This window comes from Actinia tenebrosa, unplaced genomic scaffold (genome assembly GCF_029948245.1).
Source record: "Actinia tenebrosa isolate PJP-AT-01 unplaced genomic scaffold, QUT_ActTen_1.0 PGA_scaffold1__47_contigs__length_23844297, whole genome shotgun sequence".
Taxonomy (NCBI): domain Eukaryota; kingdom Metazoa; phylum Cnidaria; class Anthozoa; order Actiniaria; family Actiniidae; genus Actinia; species Actinia tenebrosa.
This window is the reverse complement of record NW_028292578.1, coordinates 8,364,023-8,383,335: the sequence shown is the minus strand read 5'-3', so window position 1 is coordinate 8,383,335 and position 19,313 is coordinate 8,364,023. Positions and strand designations below refer to the sequence as shown.

General features: G+C 36.5%; 1 protein-coding gene across 2 annotated transcripts; it reads right to left on the bottom strand.

The window, feature by feature from the left end:
• On the bottom strand, positions 1 to 18,854 carry LOC116300784 (transcriptional regulator ERG). Of its 2 annotated transcripts, none has more exons than XM_031709724.2 (6): positions 18,803 to 18,854; positions 3,670 to 3,741; positions 2,802 to 3,042; positions 2,060 to 2,260; positions 1,445 to 1,657; positions 1 to 1,330 (listed from the first exon to the last, which is right to left on the bottom strand). In XM_031709724.2, exons 1-6 carry the CDS (start codon positions 18,803 to 18,805, stop codon positions 708 to 710), a joined length of 1,353 nt encoding a protein of 450 aa, XP_031565584.2. In that variant the 5' UTR covers positions 18,806 to 18,854; the 3' UTR covers positions 1 to 707. The 2 variants fall into 2 exon arrangements, with proteins under 2 accessions (XP_031565584.2, XP_031565585.2); XM_031709725.2 differs by lacking the exon at positions 18,803 to 18,854 and adding an exon at positions 3,937 to 4,199.
• Between the last annotated feature and the right edge of the window lie 459 nt (positions 18,855 to 19,313).

Genomic DNA, 19,313 nt, shown 5'->3' with positions numbered 1-19,313 from the left:
TATATATCACTTGCGTATTTTATTTACACCATTGTATGATAATAAAATATGGCATTCAACCATACCACAATATAACTCATAAATTATCTATATTTTTGATTTGAACTTCCATAAACGTCTTGTGGAAAACCATTTATACAATAAATATATCCTAAATGTCTTGGTATGGTTGGTTGTGAAAAAAGCCGGTAAGCAACACCTTATTGCCACTCTAGAAAAAGAACATTCATTTTTATAGAAAAATATATTCGACTGATAAAGATAACTTTTGCTAGAAATTTGCTTTATAAAAATACGAACTCTAAATCCACAAATAGTTTTTTTTGTTTGTTTGTTTTTTGATATAAATCAGTTATTTCAATTTTTTTATATACAGACCGAGTAAACGCTTTAACTGACTGCAATGGTTACTTGTTATGGCCAATACTGCTTAATTGGAAGTTACTCGGGATACTTATTTTAAACAACTGAAATGATAACGCTCGTTTACACAAGCGGTTTTAACATGAAAATGATTAAATCTTACAGTTTGATGGCGACGAATTAAAAAATATACAGTACAATTAATAGTACCTTTGAAGCTCTAAGCCAGAGCATTTAAACCTGAATGCGTAAATAAATATAACCATTTGTATGTATATTATATGTATTTATATATATTTATATATAAAACTATCTATAAAATTGTTTATATAATTCAGTTATTTTTACGCATAGTACGTCATGCCCATGCCAGAAGCCATTGGTGAGGGGTACATTGCTCTTGACTGCGTGTAGGCTGGTGGTGCTCGTGTCCAGTAAGGCACTTGAAAGCATGGGTTAGCACCTGGATGGGAGTACAATGAAGCAGCGCTTGGGAATCCAGCGTAAAAATCTGAGCCTGTGAATTTGTAGGCGGCTTGAGCATGCGCTTGAGCATCAGATGTGATTGGTTGATTGAGTTGAGCAAGTCCTTGGAAGTCGTATTTGTAAGCGTATCTTTTCCCGTGAATCTTTGTCATGATATTTTTGTCGTAATAGTATCGTAAAGCACGGCTTAGCTTGTCGTAGTTCATGTTTGGCTTGTTCTTTCTCTCACCCCATCGCCTAGCAACCTCATCCGGGTCAGTTAGCTTGAATTCACCATTAGCACCTTCCCATACGATACAGTTGGCGTTCTTCGGGTCTGACAACAGCTCCAATAGAAATTGCCACAGTTGGATTTGTCCACTTCCAGTGGATGGGGTATCTGGTCGGTGGCCGAGAGGGCTGGCAGTAAAGGAGTTCTGAAGAGATTGGGTGTCTGATAGCTGTTTGTTAGGAACAACTCCGTCTTTAAGATGGGAAAGTCCTGAAGAAAAAACAAAATATTTTCTGATTTAATTTAAAATTTTCAAAAACATTACAAGCAATAACCAGACTAAAACGTAAAGTGTTTTCTTGTTATATTTTTTGTCCAACTTACTTGATGTTTGTTGGGCAGGACTCCATGTTGGAGTGCTTCGGTCGTATGCGTCACTATATCGTTGAGATGGACCATACTCTTGGTTCCTTATGGCGTTAGGGTTACTGGTAATAACTGGATGCTGTCTTGAGTCATATGAACTTACAGCTCCTTGACTTGAGGCTGGGGCTAAAGCACTGTCAATATCATCTGAAGTCAGGTTAGGCAAAGGAGCTAAAACAAAAAGAAAAAGAATACAAATTTTAAAATCAAATTCCAAAAAAATGTCAATTTGTTCTTACGAAGGTGTGTCGTCGTCAGAACGATGGATATTTCGCAAGCGAGGCAGTAATAAGATTTGTCGGGGCACGATATTAATCAGTTGTATTAATCGACCCATGCTCTTAACACTTGATCCGCGCACAAAAGTACCGAATGGAACCCAATAGCAGGAGAAATGAAAACCAGATACCATTGAACCCATCAGGAGTTCATTGGATATATGCCAGCTCATCACATGTCTTTCAATACGCTTTTCCCTTCGACTAAGTCTCGTTAAAAAAAATCCACTTTCGATCAACTCTCCATTTTTTCTAAAAATGTAATATCATAAAATGGTGATATTAGTATTCTTACTTTTTCTCAGGACGCAGAGATGTGCCATAAGAATGTCGCCATTGTAAGCTGGGGCAAGCTTCATAAAATCTTCTCTTCTCAGACGGCATAAATCTCGGCCGTCCATATCAAACTTGTCGACATCGATATCCTTGAGGCTGAATTCCTTGATGGCCCACAAGATCCACTGGTGAACATGTTCTTTGGTCCAGCACATTGGATCTGAAGAGGCGGAAAATTCGTATGAATATCAAAATTACCCATCACAGTTAACGAAACTTGCTTTGAAAATGTAAAAGGGTTTAGTAATTTTTCGTATTTTTATTTTTCGTTATTGAAAACCTATCGATTTTTTTCTTCTTTTCACTATATGGAAAAACAGCATGAATTTCCGCTTTTAAAAATGAATTTTGAAAATCACGAATTCTATTCCCTTTAGAGCAAGACGAAGGCATATTTTTGTCCATCCCGAAAAGAATGTAAAACAAACATCAAATGAAAACACGATAAAGCCAGGCTAAACAAAAAGAGAGAAAAATTTTAAGATACAAAAATATCTTGGAAGTTTGAAGGGTTAATTCCAAAGCTTGGGTGAGGCAACTAAAAACCCGCCCCCAAAGAAAAGAAAATCCGCCAAACACTCAAAGCAAACTAATCTTGACAGTGGCTTGTAATTTGACAGTGGGTTTAAAATCAGGGCGGCAACTTGGTGATGACAGCACCAAGACAAATGAAGTATCAGATTCAAGCAGTTTTCTCTTACCCGCTGGGACGATGACTCGACGATCGTGCGCCAAGTTTTGCGGAGCGGGAGCGGGCGACGGTGAATTTCTTTCAAGGTAGTCATTGCTTGGCACAAATGGTCTTTTAGCAAGCGGTTCTTCAAGTTCAGTTTCAAGGGGTCTTTTCTTACTATAGTAGGAGTCATTCTTGATAGATTTTATTGGTTTGTATGCGTCACTGAAAGGAGAGTCGAACAACGACTGCTCTTCTAGAAGAGATTCCTGTCAGAGGAAGAAGAGTTTTTTCAATTACCGGCGTCAAGTGAAACTGAATCAAACTTGAATGACTTCAGTTCGTCATTACTGAAGGCCTTTCTTTTCATATTCTATGTTTCAGCGACATCTTAGTACTTTTACAATACATCGATCGAGCAATGAAACGAGTACAAGACCAAAGTGTGACAGATCCAAAAATTTGCATAATTGTTAATGTATAGAATCCAACTATATGTGTATCTAAACCCCGCTAAATAGCCAAAAGAAAGAAAAAGATTCGAAAACTATTTTAAATTAAGCGGAATGATTCGAAATGTAAAGACTGGATTCTTTTCTTAGATTTCGGATAGAAAAAATAGTGTCAAATCGTCTTTGAACATGATTTTACACGAAGCTATACTATGTTACGAGCATTGAACGTGTATCGGTATTCGATCCACTCTTATATGAACTCGCTTAGATTTACCAAAACTTTTTTTTTATGTCAAATCCGTTGAAATGTCAAACTTATGGATGAAGTCTTGTTCAGTTTTTTTCTGATCTCTACACATCATTAAGCACAGTATCTCTCTTCGAACTAAATGAGCAACCATTAAAATCCAAAGTAAAAAAGACAGTTAACTTAACCCTTACCTGAGCATAAACTGAAGCATCGGGAACTACGTTTGATTCTGAACTAAGACCATACATCTTGAAGCTTTGATCCTTGAAGAAAAAAAAGAACAAGGGAAAATTAGAATGAATCTATAATATACAACTACGATTTACAAATAATTAAAGCTGTAAAACCTTAATGCCTATACACAAAAGTGTAGTTTTATTTTACCTAGTGTTGATATAACACAACTTTTAAGACAAAGTTAGATTCACTTGAGAATCGACACCGTGGCCTCTTCTTACCTTTTAAAAAAGTGTTATAATGTCGAAGCAGCTATAGTCCAACGTGTAGAGGAATGTCGAAATATTTTATAATCTTAAATTACTGGACGCTATCCGAAAGAAACTGTTTTTTTCAATTGCAGGGAAGCGTTTTCCTTTGTTTTTATCCGGCAAACAATGAGGAGAAACTATCCAAACGGGTCTTGGTGTTTTCTGAGAGGCTATGTGTCTAAGTACAGGTACCGTTTCTATCCTTAACTTTCTGAACACTGGTCGGGTAGATGAGCGCTCCTAACTTTATACATATTAGAGTTTTGTCAAATTATTCGAGTCGTGACAAGAGGGAGGGCCTTTCTGACATTCAAACATTAGGAGGTAAATGTTTTTCCAAAGACCAACCAATGACAATCGTCCAAGATCATAACACTTCATTCCCTTGAGAGCCTTTACACCCACGCACAGACACACCTAGTGACGTCACACGAAGGTCAACGACCTCATCGTTCTGCTAGCTGAAGTGTTTTGTATCTGGTTGTCGTTAATAAGAGAACAATATCACAACTGTCAATCAAACAGTCGCAATACCAATCACGTTCAAGGTGAAGCCGATTAAGAGCTGCATGTGTGGCGAAAGATAAACAGAAGACTTGGAGTCATTTTTCTGCGGATTCTTAGACCTTCAAATCGTCTTTATCACTCAGCCACTCTGGATTACAATTTTAGAAGATTTTTTAAATGAACTAGAAAAGGTTATATCGTAAAATTACGCGAGTAATTGGAAAAACCACATAGATTAGATATTTGATCTTTTGAAGATCAGTCTGTACAATCTACAGAACGGTAATGATAGATAAACAAACTGTGCTCCATCAAATGATAAGCCATTCTAAACAATATTTTACGCTTGAGCAAGATCGACTTGAAAACAACATTATTAACTATACAAGCACGTGGTAAAGAAACCCTTATACGATATCGAAGCGGTATATTTTGAAGATAGAATCATTCGGACGTGGTAAGTTCTTTTTCTTCGGGTTTCCGCTCTGTTCTGGTCCTTTAACCTCTCTACTTGTGACGTCACAATAAATATGTCTCAGTCGTCAATAACATTCTATTCATTTGCAAATCAATGCTTTGTCTTTGAGTCCCTTGGGACGGGGTGTGTCGAATAAACAAATTATCGCCAAATTAGTTTCTTGAATGAATGGCGCTAGCTACTTTTCAGGCGTAAAAGCCGAATTTTCACAAACAACTTTTGAATTCCGCGCTTCGTATTTTTGTCTTTCTACCGAAAAAAAAATCTTTTTTTGTTTCGAATATCGTCAAGAATCTACGATTTTTTTTAGCTTTAAGATAATTAGTTCTACTCTATTATGATGAGTCAACAAGCGTAGAAATTACATAATATCTAAGTGAGTTCCACCACAAGCGAACCACTATTCTTGTAGCATTAAGTGGGAGTGATCAGAGAGAAATACTAACTTCATGAATCATTATTTGGTGTTTTGAGTCGCTGCTGAAAATGTCACGTTCGCGTTCCAAAATCTCGCTTAGATAAAACTAAAACACACAAGACATGCTGGGAAAAAAACAATAATGGAGCAGCGAAGCGAGGAAAATTGTGTATACTCCGCTCCCTAGGCTTCTAATATGAGTCATAAGTTGCTCAATCAGTGGATTAACACGAAAACAATCAACTTTGTTCTATGTTAGCAAGCCTAATAAGCTAATAATAGATAACAAGATCTATATCCCTAAAACCACTGGGCATTTAAGGGGTCTGGCGTAAAAAAATGAAATCAAACTTGGAATTGTCAAAAAATCAAAAAACGTATGTTCAATGGCATGGTGACTGACACGAGTGATGGAGGGACGTGATCCAAGTGGTCGAGAAAAACGATAGGGGAGGGGAGGTCAATGGTAATACGTCACAATAGGTCTAGAGTAATCCCGAAGGTTCGAGATGGCAAGAACAGATGACGATATGTTACTGTACGTAAGCTTGTACGTAACCTATAGTTTACGCAAAACCTCATTGCTACATTTAGTTACTCAGATACCTTAGAGTCTAAAATAAGTTTTTTTCTTACCAAAAAGATAAAAATACGCTAAAAAGAGGAAAGCATTGGCCTCTTGGCTCAAAAAAAAAACTTTACGATTCCAAAGCCGCACTTTGTATTGTGGACCTCGCTTGGACTGACTGAGTGAAGAAAACTCGCTGGATTTGAAGCCTTTTCACCTTTAGAAAGGAAGTCGGAAGAATGCTTACAGTGGAAGATAAAAGATTTTACAACCTTGAGATAGTAAAGAGGAAAGAGAACAGGAACATTAGAGGAAAAATGCTATTGTTCGTTTGATTTGTGACTATAAGTTTCAGGTTTACACATTCCTCGGATTTGCAACGCTTAGGTTTTGATAGTTTCCTGATTAAACAAGCTAATATCCATTAAATAAACTTATATTCAATGCGCTTTTTACGAAACAAATTCGGTTGAATAACTTTGTCAATTACATCTTTATTCAAACCATTGACAATGATTTTTTTAACGCCAATTCTAAAATCCATCTTTTGTTGTTACACAATTGGTTTTTGAGGATAGATAAAACAGACCTTTAGCATATGATTGAATTTCAAACGCTTTTTTTCATTCTATTTATTTTTGTAGCTGAACGAGATGTTTGGGCGCGCATTAAGACTTCCAACGCAACATTTTCAAACTCGATATTCTCATAGCCTTTTTTATACCTTGGAATCTAGATAAGTCGTTTTCCTGTTTGTGTCTATATTATCAACCTTTTACGTAAGGCATTCATTCTGTGGGCTATATCTTTCCCTCTAGCTACCTCGATGACCGGATGTTCGCATTTTTTTATTCATTTTTTGACCTGACTTCACTTTTAAGAGAGCCGTAGGTCTTGTCTGCCTAGAAGTCTAGCTTTTGTACCATCTTACAATTAAGTATCGCTAATTCTTTCATCACAAAAATGATTCAACTATGTATCTATGTAAACCTCAGCTTGCCTCACTAACCAGTCTTCTCTCAGTTAAATGCTGTACTGAATGAAGACGTTCAACAAAGTAAGCTGGATTCGCTCTATATCTAGATAAAAACCAATGTTAAAGAATTAGATATCTTGACTAAAACTCTTTGCAAGTGTGTGTCGTTGAAGTTAATTTGTAGCTGCTACCACAATTTTACTAAGCACAAATGACAATAATAAATTCCCTAATGTTTGGGTAATCTGTCCGGCGTTCCTGTGTTTTTCCGTTGAGGGTTGTGTAGATCACGTAGTACCAATGGCTCATCAGTATAGAATCATTCAATTGTATTAAACTAAAGCCAAAAACATAAAGAAAACCTTTGGATAAATTAACCATTATATAGTGAAGCTGTTATGAGATATTTCAGTATTTTTATTTAAACCCAAGAATACTCATGACCAATTTCATTTTACGGCGATGATTTAGCACGAGTGCCCGATATGTTAGGCCGGATTTGACCGAGTCAGTGAGTTCCGAGCGAGGGACGATTTAATTTATTTTGGTAACACGTTATACCACACTTTTACGACATTATTTAAAATATGACGTTGAAGGTTGACTGAGGTTTCGTAGTGCATACCATAAGCAGTTTTGCTTCTAATCATCAAATGTTTGACTCCCATATGTCTAACTGAATTTCAAGATCAGCTGACGGGATTAGCTGTAGCTTTTGCTTTCTCAGCTCCTCACAATGAGTTAACAAAATGTTGCAGACTTGATGGTACTAATGTACTCATTTCAGCTGAAAAGTTTGTATAGATAAGAGACAAAAGTAAAGCGAAATTATCTTGTTTGAAACGAGGAATGATTCACCATCACGAACCGACTGAAACCTTTCTTTGAACTGAAAGACTTGCGTTAGCTGTTCAAACAACTCACTGATAAACTCGCTAAAACTCTTGACAAAAACAATCTACTGTTACCTTTTTAGCGGTTTGAATGAGAAATGCAGTAAGAAGAACTCTTCGTTCTTTGTCTTTGATTAATTGTTTACTCACTTATCCAATTCCAATCTTCAAAGCTCAGCATTGGATGTATTTGTATGCTTTACTGAAGACTGCCTCAGGTTAACTGTGCCTAGTTCGCACTGGGTTTTATTGTCGTACACTACTGAACCGGTTGTATTAGAGATGAGACTGTCTGCTTATAGTTCTATCCCTGACGGTTTCAGAGCTACAGGAAGCTACAAATAAAAACAATTAAAATGATGTGATTTGAAAGGCACAAAGCTGAAATCCTCGCTTTTATTACAAGTATAGTCCCCCCACTACGTACACGTTATACAAATTAGTGGCGTAACTCTTGTGTGATAACCTCGGCAATATAAAAGGTTCGGTAGTTCCTAAGGGCCGTAATATTTTGTTTATAACGACTAATGGAACTAAAAAACCAATTATTTCAAGCAAGATTCAGCAGACCATTTCAATCAGTACGAAGAACTGATAATGCAACTATCTTCGTTAAGCCAAGTGAGAACCAGATTCGATTTCAGTGTTCACTCGCTTCATTCATATTGACTGGCAATTCGTATTATAAGAGTTATGACCAAGTTTTTCAAAGTATTTAAAGTTAATAGGTAAAAGTTGCGAAATGCAAGGAAAGTGAAACTCGAAATGCATGAATACCAGGTGTGACAAATGCATTGAGCCAAACGAAGCCGGAAGTAACTAGTAAGCTAATGCCCAAAGAATTGAGCGACTATAATTTGTATTTGATTAAAACGTGTGTTTTAGACAACCGTTTTGTTGGATCAATACGCGTTTTTGTTTTCAAAATGACTCATCTCAAAAATCCATCTCGAAAAGAGTTTATCGATGAGTGAGTTGTGCTATATCACGTTCCATTAATCGTCATAACGCTTGCTCGTCATAACACAATGCGTGCGCCTCTGATAACGTCACAGTTTCATTTTTTCGGCGAAATATTACGAAAGATGATCTTTGTTAAAATAAATTATTGCAACACATTCAAATAATAGGTAATAAACTAATAAACTTCGTATTATCAGTATTACGAATTGATCGCGCAGCGGTCAGTAGGCAAAAAAGTTTTTCAAATGTAGGGCAACAATACATTAAAACAATCTTAGAAGTGGTTTTTCAATTCGCTCCCTATGGGACGTTAAGTTTAAATCCCCAATTATTTGTCAAGTTCTCGTGTAATAATGACTCGATTATGTATGGTTCAACCCGTACTTACTGAAAGTGAAAGCTTGAAGTTGAACACGATGTAGAACTTAAAACTGCTTCATCATCAGAAATATACTTCAGACCAGTTTTCCAAGAATTTATAATTCTTATAAATAGTTCGTTAAAATTAAAATGAAAAGCTTTGAGTTGCTTGGCGTGAATGAATCAAGACTGTTACCAAGTCTGACTCTCTATATATTTACTTATCTTTACCCATATTTACTACTTATTTTGGAAATATTTTTCTGAAAGCGGAAGTTTGTTCGTTCCATGAACTTGACCTTGGTTCAGTGCTGTATATGTGATTCAACTAAAACCTCTGCTCAATCATGCATAGTAAGGCTGGGCTGTTAGTATCACCTTACTACTACTACTACTACTACTACTACTACTACTACTACTACTACTACTACTACTACTACTACTACTGCTGCTGCTGCTGCTGCTGCTGCTGCTCCTGCTGCTGCTGCTGCTGCTGCTGCTGCTGCTGCTGCTGCTGCTGCTGCTAATAATAATAATAATAATACTAATAATAATAATAATGGGAGATTTTCATATATAACGACTTTATACAACGTCTCAATGCGCTTTACATATATTTGATCAGTGGAAAACATATTACGGGCTGCATATTAAGGAGCTAGTAGTCGCCGTACAACTTACAATCATCAGTGATTTCTTAGTATGTTAGGATTATGCCTCCAGATTGGAAAGAGGAACTATATAACCAGAGAGCATTATTGTTGTAGAAAAGATGTGGTGTAGCTAGTCATAAATATTTACTTCCCATCGCCCAACGCCCCCCTCCCCCTCCCCCTCCCCCTCCCCCTCCCCCTCCCCCTCCCCCTCCCCCTCCCCCTCCCCCTTCCCCTCCCCCCAAAGGATTTTGACGTCTTTGGCCACGCAACGTCTCAGTCGATTCAGCAGGTCACAGTCTAGTTCACGGATTTATGAAAACATTTGGTGTTAAAATGTAATAGGGCTCGGCAGAGCAGAAACACTTCATCGTAGGGTATTACTGTCCATTTTTATAATTTCTATTGGAAGAGTAAATAAGTTTGTATTGATTGGACCAGTTGCCGTCCATCTTAGTATCACTTTGATTCCCATTGATTCACAATTAGTGGACTCAAAAGCGTCTCTTAGACGTTAATAACTCCTCGCCATGGTCTGGTTAACCGAGTTGGTACCGTTCTGTAAACTTTCGTCGTAATATCGAATTTATGTTCTATCGTTTTCCCTTTCAGCAGAGCACGTTGTTTAAATCGGTGTTCCGTCATTGTTCTAAAGACAATATTGGTAAGCGGCACAACAGGACAGGAATCAGGTTTGCAGGAAACTGGAGGTGGATTGATTATGCTCTATTACAATAAGTTAGTAAACTAAGGGGCGTGTTACGGGGTGTGTGATGGCTGGTAGGATATTCCGACTGAGATACTATTAGCGAGACGCTATGTTAGAGGTACGTAGGGTTAGTAAAGCCGATGATTCACTACAGAGGAAGGCCTTGCGATAGCCAAATGTCTAGAACGAAACATTCAATAGTCCAAGGAGAGTAGCAAGGAGTACTTGTATAGTAACTTCTGCGCATGTGCATGCAAGTACTCGATAAGAGTGTCGTACGGTACGGTTGTACAAGTATTTTCTAGACACAAATTTTGTCTGGTATATTTTCATGATGCAAGATTGTGTGATAATCGTGTGCGTGTGTTTTTACTCTACTCCGGCAGTATTATTGACATGATCACAGTTATTCTACTTATCAATACTGTGATGTGTGGTAACTCGGATCATCAATGGTAGTCATAGTGACGGTAATTGTTCATGGTACTACTGGGTTGAGATCAGACAGAGCACCCCTACAAACACAAGAAACACTGTGTACTATCTGACCGCGTCACTCGTGTCATGAGCCTGAGATTCTCATGGTCAGCACTGAAGAACAAAATGTACGGTGCAAGTTCAGGTGCATGGGGCAGTCATTCAAAGTAATCATGATTATGATCGCCAATATGGCTTGTATTATACGTCTATTGACGGTTCTTATCATTGGCCTCAATCTATAAGATGAGTGAATACGGCTTTCTGCTCTCAAGAACTGATCGAGACTTAACTTGATCATTATCATATACTAAAAAACATTTGGTTATGTTCTCTGCACAACTGCCCCGTCTAGAAGAGAGTTTTTTAAGACTACTTCATAGAACATCCGTGATTCCGTGAGATCAATTTGACCGCGATCAGTATCGACCCAGGGAGTCGTCTACTGAACACGTGGGCTAGATACCCCATGATGATGACTGCCATGACTCAACAAAAAATAAATAATCTTTCTTCTATCAACTAGAACAAAAACTCTGCATGGAGCCGTCTTCAAGCCTCTATCTTTGACGTTTTTTCCTTATTTATATCATAGGTTATTTCGATCTCCAAAACGTATTTTTCTTGTATTTTTCTATTTTTTATTTGATATGACCTTTGGATTCTAGTAATCCTACCGCCTATCCTGCTGATATGGCTGCGAATTCTATTTTTATAACTAGTATACTTTTCCAGTGTAGAAAGTAGACCCCGATGGGAAGATTACTAAAACTAACAAAGAGATAGAATTTCCTGTAAAGAACAATAATCTCTAGTCTGCCCGAAGACTTTGGTGGTTTTTCCAACTGATGTTCACTTTATTTCACCAAACTGACTCGTAGACGAGACTTTTTATGAACTAAAAATGTGCGCAAACGGCGCACGCGTCTCAGTACTAGCTGCGCCAAAAGAATAGAAAACTGCCAACAAAATGCGTCTCATACTGACCCTTCTGAAAATAGCTAAAACTCGGAAAATATTAACACTACATTGATAAAACCCTGATTTTCAAAGTTTTCAACAACTGTTTCGTTATCAGTTTATTTTATTTTATTTTAAATCTAAAAGTTTACTGATTTCAGTTGTTCACTAAAACTGAAGTTTAACTGAAGATTCTGGTGGTAGGTCAGTGCTCGAGATCAATAGCTCAGTAAAGAATAATTCCCGAAGATATGGGATTGATATCGATATCTAACAAGTGAGCTCAGAAGATAAATTTCATATCTCCAAGCGTCCATGTATTATTCCGTTTATTATATAAATAAATATCAAGTATTCATGTAAGATAATTTTTTGCAATTATTATATTTTTACATGTGTTAAGATATGTCTTTCTCGGGGGCTGTAGTCTCCCTGGTAACAAGATATACGTTCAGTTAATTAGTTTTAATTTATATTTCTCATATTTCACTGTGTCCAAGCATGTCACTATCAAAAATAATTTCTAAAAACAGGATAAACTTTATTGTTTTTTTTTGTTTGTTGTTGTTGTTGTTGTTCTTGTTGTTGTTCTTGTTGTTTTATTTTGTCGAGTATAAAATATAATAGAGAATAGAGAAGAAAGAAAAGAAAAAGCGATTAGAATGCACGAGAAGTTGACCAAGTTCTGAAGTCATTACACGATAATTAGTCGATAATCACCTAACGCAGTTATAGATTCCAATAATATTATCAATGATAATATAAGTAATGATAACGATGATGATGATGATGATGATGGTGATGATGATTAGCAAAAAAAGAGTTCATAGCAATAGAGCAATAAAATACTTAATATACCTCTAAATAAATTAACCAAAAAAGCGTTTCTTTCTAATGCCTCAGTTTGATTATTTTTGAATATTTATTTTCTGGGATATATTGCTATTTATCAAACAATAAAAAAGAAAAACCAAAATGGCGCAACGTTAAAGTAGGAAATAAGATATTTTAAAGTTTCGACTAGCTAGTACAAATCTTTATCAGGTCAGTACGGAATGACTGAAGTATCAGTTACCATTGGATCAAAAATCATTTTAAGAATTCTCTGGCCCAGTTGAAAGTTTTTTTCGGGTTACTGGAATACTATTCCATCTTAAGTGTGCTTCCTGTGCTGTAGTCGTCTCTATTCATGCGTTGTCGTCTTTTGAAAAATTGAAATTAATAATAACATTTTCTCCTCTTTTTCTGACAGACATGTGCAATATCGTTAAGTGTTTTGATCTTAACTCTAGACCTGGTAATATAATACCTCTTTTTCAAATCATGTATTTAAAACTTCAAGTCAATTATTTGAAGGACCAACTTTGCACATCTTGTCTAAGAAGTGTTCTCATCTTTATTCTTAAAACACATTGAGAAAGGAATAGTTTTTTTCTTCATTCGAAAATGAATTCCTATAGATATTTACTGATGGTTTGGTGTCTGTACACATGTCTTGACCTTAGCATTCCATGTTCGCCGCACCTATACCTTACTGCTTTCCTATTGGTTGGTGCTTTTCTTAGTTCAAATCATGCGAGTCCAAAAATAACCATTATTGATCCTGAGGGTAAACGTTGAAAGTAAACAGCAGGGCACGAACATATGAGTAGATTGATGGCCGTGATATGGTGTCTAGTAAGATGAGACATGATTCGTCTGATATGTTCAGTCATGTGTACAAACTTGCTTTAGATTGTTGACTCAGTAATCAGAATTTTAGGTTTAGATTTTATGTTCTTGTCCCCGTGGTTTTAGATTTAGCTGTCTTAGATGATATCATAACAAAATAGGCGTTTATTACAAAGAGAATACCGCCATGCACTTAGGGTTTCGGTTAAAAAAAATATTAATTTACAATAAACAGTAATAATATTTCATTAGTTCATTGTTGATGAAAAGTTAATTCAATTTTAAGATGTTATACAATGTCTATGAAACTAGACTAGCTGTTTAATAGAATGAGTCACATATACGCGTTATTGGGAATCCCTTGCGCATGCGTAATGTCGCACAAAAAGACTATCTAATCCACGTTCTACATTTTGAAATAAAATTGTCCTTTATAGCAGTTGTATTAAAGTAAATCCGAAGTTACGAAACTATTTTTTAAGTCAGTAAATAATATTGAGGTATCAAAATATCAGAATATTTCATCACACGTTACAATACAGTACGATGAGCTGTATTTTCACTCTCTATATTTGTAAGAAAAAAACCTATGTTTTGAAAAACACGTATTGTGACGCATATATTCAAGTATAACTAGTCTATACTCAAGACAAAACATGTTCTATCTCATCTTAGTACAGACAAATTACCTAGCACTAGGACTTTTGAAAATCGTGCATTCTGATTGGCTAAGCTAATCAAGTGACCTGTTTCTTGGTGACGGGCCATACAGAGGGAAAATACATGATTCACTATTGAAGGCATTCCTTATGGAGATTCTCTGATAACTATGGACTAAATTCTATTACCAGAACTTCTAGTTTTCCTATTTTTTTACCTCTGAATATTTTTTCCTAAAAATGTAATATCTCGTGTCAGCACCACCGCAAGCGTTTTGAATTAAGCTATTCTATTATTAGCGTCAAACTTAAACAGCTCATTTGTTTTTGCGCGCTGTGCGCAGATGCGTTTAAGTAGTCTTTTAGTTTTGAGGCTAATTCAGCATTTTTGTTTTAAATTGTCCTTTAAGCGTTAAGGAAATGGATCCGCCGGTGCTCGGCTATTGTGCGTTCTAGCACATCACGAAACCAACTGATCAAATTAACAGACATTTATATAATACTGATAGAAACTTTTCTCACTGAGTAATGACAAGAAAAAGAAAAGACAATGTTCGAAGGAAAATGACCAATTTACACAGTTTTGCAAAGTTCATGTAAAAATACAGTAAATTATTTCAAGTACAGTGCTAAGACTCCAGTTTCGAATTCTCAGTTCTAGAAGGTTGGCCTCGATTTCGTATGCAATTGCTTTGAATATTCATGTATTCCTGTGAAGGTGCGTGGAATATCAGTGTTTGTATTGTTGAAGTTGTGCATTCTTTACTTTACCGTTGGTATTTGTGAATATTTCAACACTGATGCGAGGCTAGCCCTGTATAAACGAGTCCGTGATCAAGGAACACAGCGGTTTTTCACTAATTCGAACATGGTATATTAGTGGTATGTAGTTCTGTCCGGCGTAAAACTCAAACGCACGATCCAATGTAAAATAGGTCGTAAATTCCACGTACAGTAAGTTAGTTTTCAAAGCATGTAAGTTATGCTTCGCGTAACACACAATAAACTAGTAAATTTAATAAATGTTTCCAGTAAATTTCAATTCCGTACGTAAGAAAATGACGGGAGAATAACCGCTTGCATTTTCAAATCTGGAAAATCTTGTCCTAAATGATTTAGATAAACTGCAATAATAATAGTAATTAATCGCATGATTGTTGGTCAAATACACTCAAGCCAATCGATAAAGGTTTTAGGAGAGTACAGAAAGTGAAAGGGTTAAGCTAAGCTTACACGTCACGTCACCAACTGCATATTCCATGATTGAACCACTGTCGAGTTGAAACCAAATGGTATCGATCTTTACTACCATCTGCTATCTATTCTTGCTCAATTTATGGTTTTAATAAAAATAGGTTTCGAGATCAATTGTTGGTCCTCGCTTCGTCCAAATGCATAAAATACCTTGCGTATTACGTTAACGTGTCCTATTCCTCTTATTCATCACCTCACAAACCCTTGCGCACTCTCACACTACCCTCGTGCATTAGATTAACGTGTCCTATCCCTCTTATCCTTCACCTCACAAACCCTTGCGCACTCTCACACCACCCTCGTGCATTAGATTAATGTGTCCTATTCCTCTTATCCATCCCATCACAAACCCTTGCGCACTATCACACCACCCTCGTGCATTAGATTAACGTGTCCTATTCCTCTTATCCATCACCTCACAAACCCTTGCGCACTATTACACCACCCTCGTGCATTAGATTAACGTGTCCTATTCCTCTTATCCATCACCTCACAAACCCTTGCGCACTATTACACCACCCTCGTGCATTAGATCAACGTGTCCTATCCTCTTATCCATCCCATCACAAACCCTTGCGCACTATCACACCACCCTCGTGCATTAGATTAACGTGTCCTATCCTCTTATCCATCACCTCACAAACCCTTGCGCACTATCACACCACCCTCGTGCATTAGATCAACGTGTCCTATCCTCTTATCCATCCCATCACAAACCCTTGCGCACTATCACACCACCCTCGTGCATTAGACTAACGTGTCCTATTCCTCTTATCCATCATCTCACAAACCCTTGCGCACTATCACACCACCCTCGTGCATTACTGTCTATTATTTTACTGGCGTTTATATGCATTTTACATATCCCTGATGATGAGTGCTTAGCCAGAAGAAAATGGATAAAATATCCATACGATAAAATACCTTATTTTATTCAACAATGATGTCATCCTACAAGAACACTCTACCATTTGAACATCTCATTACCTTGGTTTACGTTTATAGATGCATACATATATTCTGGATACCAAAGGTTGTGCAAAACCATTTGTTTCTATTGCGTAAATGCTACCTTTTAGCACTAATAAGCTAGTATTTCTTTATTTCAAGGTTTGGCATTGTGCTTAATAAGCTTTAATGTATATATATTCGTTAATGTAATACTGATTCTGGGAAGAAAGTCATTATTTGAACTATAGAAAAGGAGAGCCCAAACAACAACTATGAACTATTAATTAGCCTCATTACATTTGTGGTCTTTTTGGCAGTCTATCAAGCCAGTTTCCCCCAGTTATTTTAAGAATCCATGCAAAATCAGTATTGTTAATGACTTTTATCTTGATAGAACTTGGAAAGACTTCAAAATTCAAGTCGTTTGAACGAACCCATTCGGGCAAAATCAGCTATGTTTCTATTGGGATTTGCTATTCAGAATATTTGTTGTTGTTTAGATTTATTCTGAAATAAAAGTCTCAACAGCACCATTACCTGTTTACGCAAAAACGTGTTTCGGTTTAATTGTATTTGTCAGTATTTGCTAAATTAACCAACCTTTTTTTTACTTTGCATACTTCTATAACAGTCCAATGTTGTCCTTTGGCAACTATGACCAGCCACCAGATACAACCTTGCCCTGCGCCGCTGCGATATTAGCCTCCACATTTGGAAAGTGTTATCAGTGAATCAAAGTTTATTTGAGATATTTTTCTTAGTAAAGGTTTTCTTTTCGAAAGTGTGTATAAGCCCAACCAGATGTATCGTAACTATGCCACTAGAACATGAGTAGAGTCATGTTGTGTAACCAGACAATACAATCGATCCGACTAATGATCGACTAATAGCCACGCAGAGTTTGATAAATTAGAGGTCATAATCAAAACCAACTTCGCTTTAAGAATAAGCTCGACTTAAACAAACACTGGAATTATTTTAAAGAGAGTAAAGACTTATCAAAACCACAAAGAGTTATCTAATATACGGACTCTGATTCTGGGATCGAGTTTAGACCCTTACGAAGGGAGCAAAACAAATTAGAAAAATAGAGTGTGGGACAATATAATAAATTCAATCGATAGCCAGCCTAACTTTTCTTACCAACGCTACTGATTATCAACATTCTTCGGTTCGCATATTTAGAGTACTCAGTAGTCTATCTAAAGATAGCTCAACTTGATTTTCTGAATTAATTAAATCCTAAAGACCTACTAGGACTCAACAACCACAATAATTTTTAAATAAACTCTGAAGTATCCGCATGCCCGTTTTTTTAGTTTTTGTTATCGCTAAAGTATGTTTAATTGTAATTTATTTTGTTTTCAGTTGTCTATCGTCTTCGTGTTTCGCCACTGGATAAAACTTATTTCTTAGTGTAGATGTGTGCATAATGTTGTCATTGTAGTAAAACTCGTGCAAGCAATTCATCCGTTCCAGACACACCCGAACTTACAAGAAACTTAAAGGGGTTAGTTTAACAAACCACGCAACTAAAATTCCCGAGAAAATATATCTTTGGATGTAACGTATGCTTATATCAGTGCTCAAGAATTCATGCGTTCCCGCGCTCGGCTAACGTGGAGAATTTCCGAACATTTTATATTCCAATCTGACCGCATCGCTTACATTCTTCCGGCACAAACAATGAATAGGAAATCCTCTCACAGGAAGCCAGACGCGAAGTCTTAATAAATAAAGTAAAAAACATGATTTTAATAGAAAAATATGACATGGGTTATTGCTGCAGGAAAAGTTTAAAGCTAGAAAATGACAACAATTTATTGTTAACAATGGAAAGATAAATGGCCGTTGAGGAAGCACCACTTTGATATGACACTCACTTCAAGCTGACGCAATGATGTACGCGTTATGCCAACAACCAAAGCTTTTTACTAAAATCACTTGGGAATTTTTCTCCTTAGATTTTTACAAGAACCTTAGACTAGCATTTCGTGTATCTAATTCAAAGGGTATTTTTTCTGATTCATTTGGTAGAAAGCAGTAGAGATTTGGAACGTACACCTTAAATCTTTTTATCCATTTTTTCTGCGTAAGCGAATTCTCATATATTCATATCCATATAATATCTAAATTCGTAGCTTTTCGTGCCCTGGTTTTTCAAAAACGAAAAAGGAAACTGAACAGTTTTTAACTATCGAGGGGAATGGCGCAATGCTATAAACTAGAATCTGAAAAAAAGCGGTGTTTCTAATGCCTTGAAAATATCTTATGAAGTTTTCGTTAAAATTATGAATCGTCTTAGTATTTGGCTAGAAATGATGTACGTGTTTACTCACCATTAGAGCAGCGAATATCAGGGACGAGTCTTAGAGGAGTGTGTAGTGATCAAGAGTCCAACCCAGCTGACCACTGGATAAAAAAGAAGGATATTTATCTTTACGTATCATTTATATGCATAAGCTAATAATTAGTACTTGAAGTTCACCTGTAAACATTGCCAGAGCCTTCAATCAAACTGTAGACGGCAATATTGAAGTGAGCTGATCATGAGCTGAAATTCATAAAGAAAACATTTCATTTTCCTTGAATGAGACAAAAAGTAAAAGTGAATCCTTTCGCTTGAAACTTTTCATATTGGTACCAAACTCTTTGGCAAATGCTGTTTTCCAGACTTGCTGAAAAACTGCTGAAATGGTCATGGGGTCGAGAGATCCAACCATCAACACCATGGTTTTAATCACTGCCATACAACCATACTTTATTTCTTCTAACTTTGAATACAAATAAGAGATTGTACGATCGCACTCTGCTTTTTAGCACGTATCATTTTTGAGCGGGTTGATTTAC

Coding starts and splice junctions, on each gene's coding strand:
- LOC116300784 (XM_031709724.2), bottom strand. Junction 2,261..2,801: donor TCGAGTCATCGTCCCAGCGG/GTAAGAGAAAAC, acceptor CCGCCTCTTCAG/ATCCAATGTGCTGGACCAAA. Junction 1,658..2,059: donor TCTCTGCGTCCTGAGAAAAA/GTAAGAATACTA, acceptor TTTTTGTTTTAG/CTCCTTTGCCTAACCTGACT.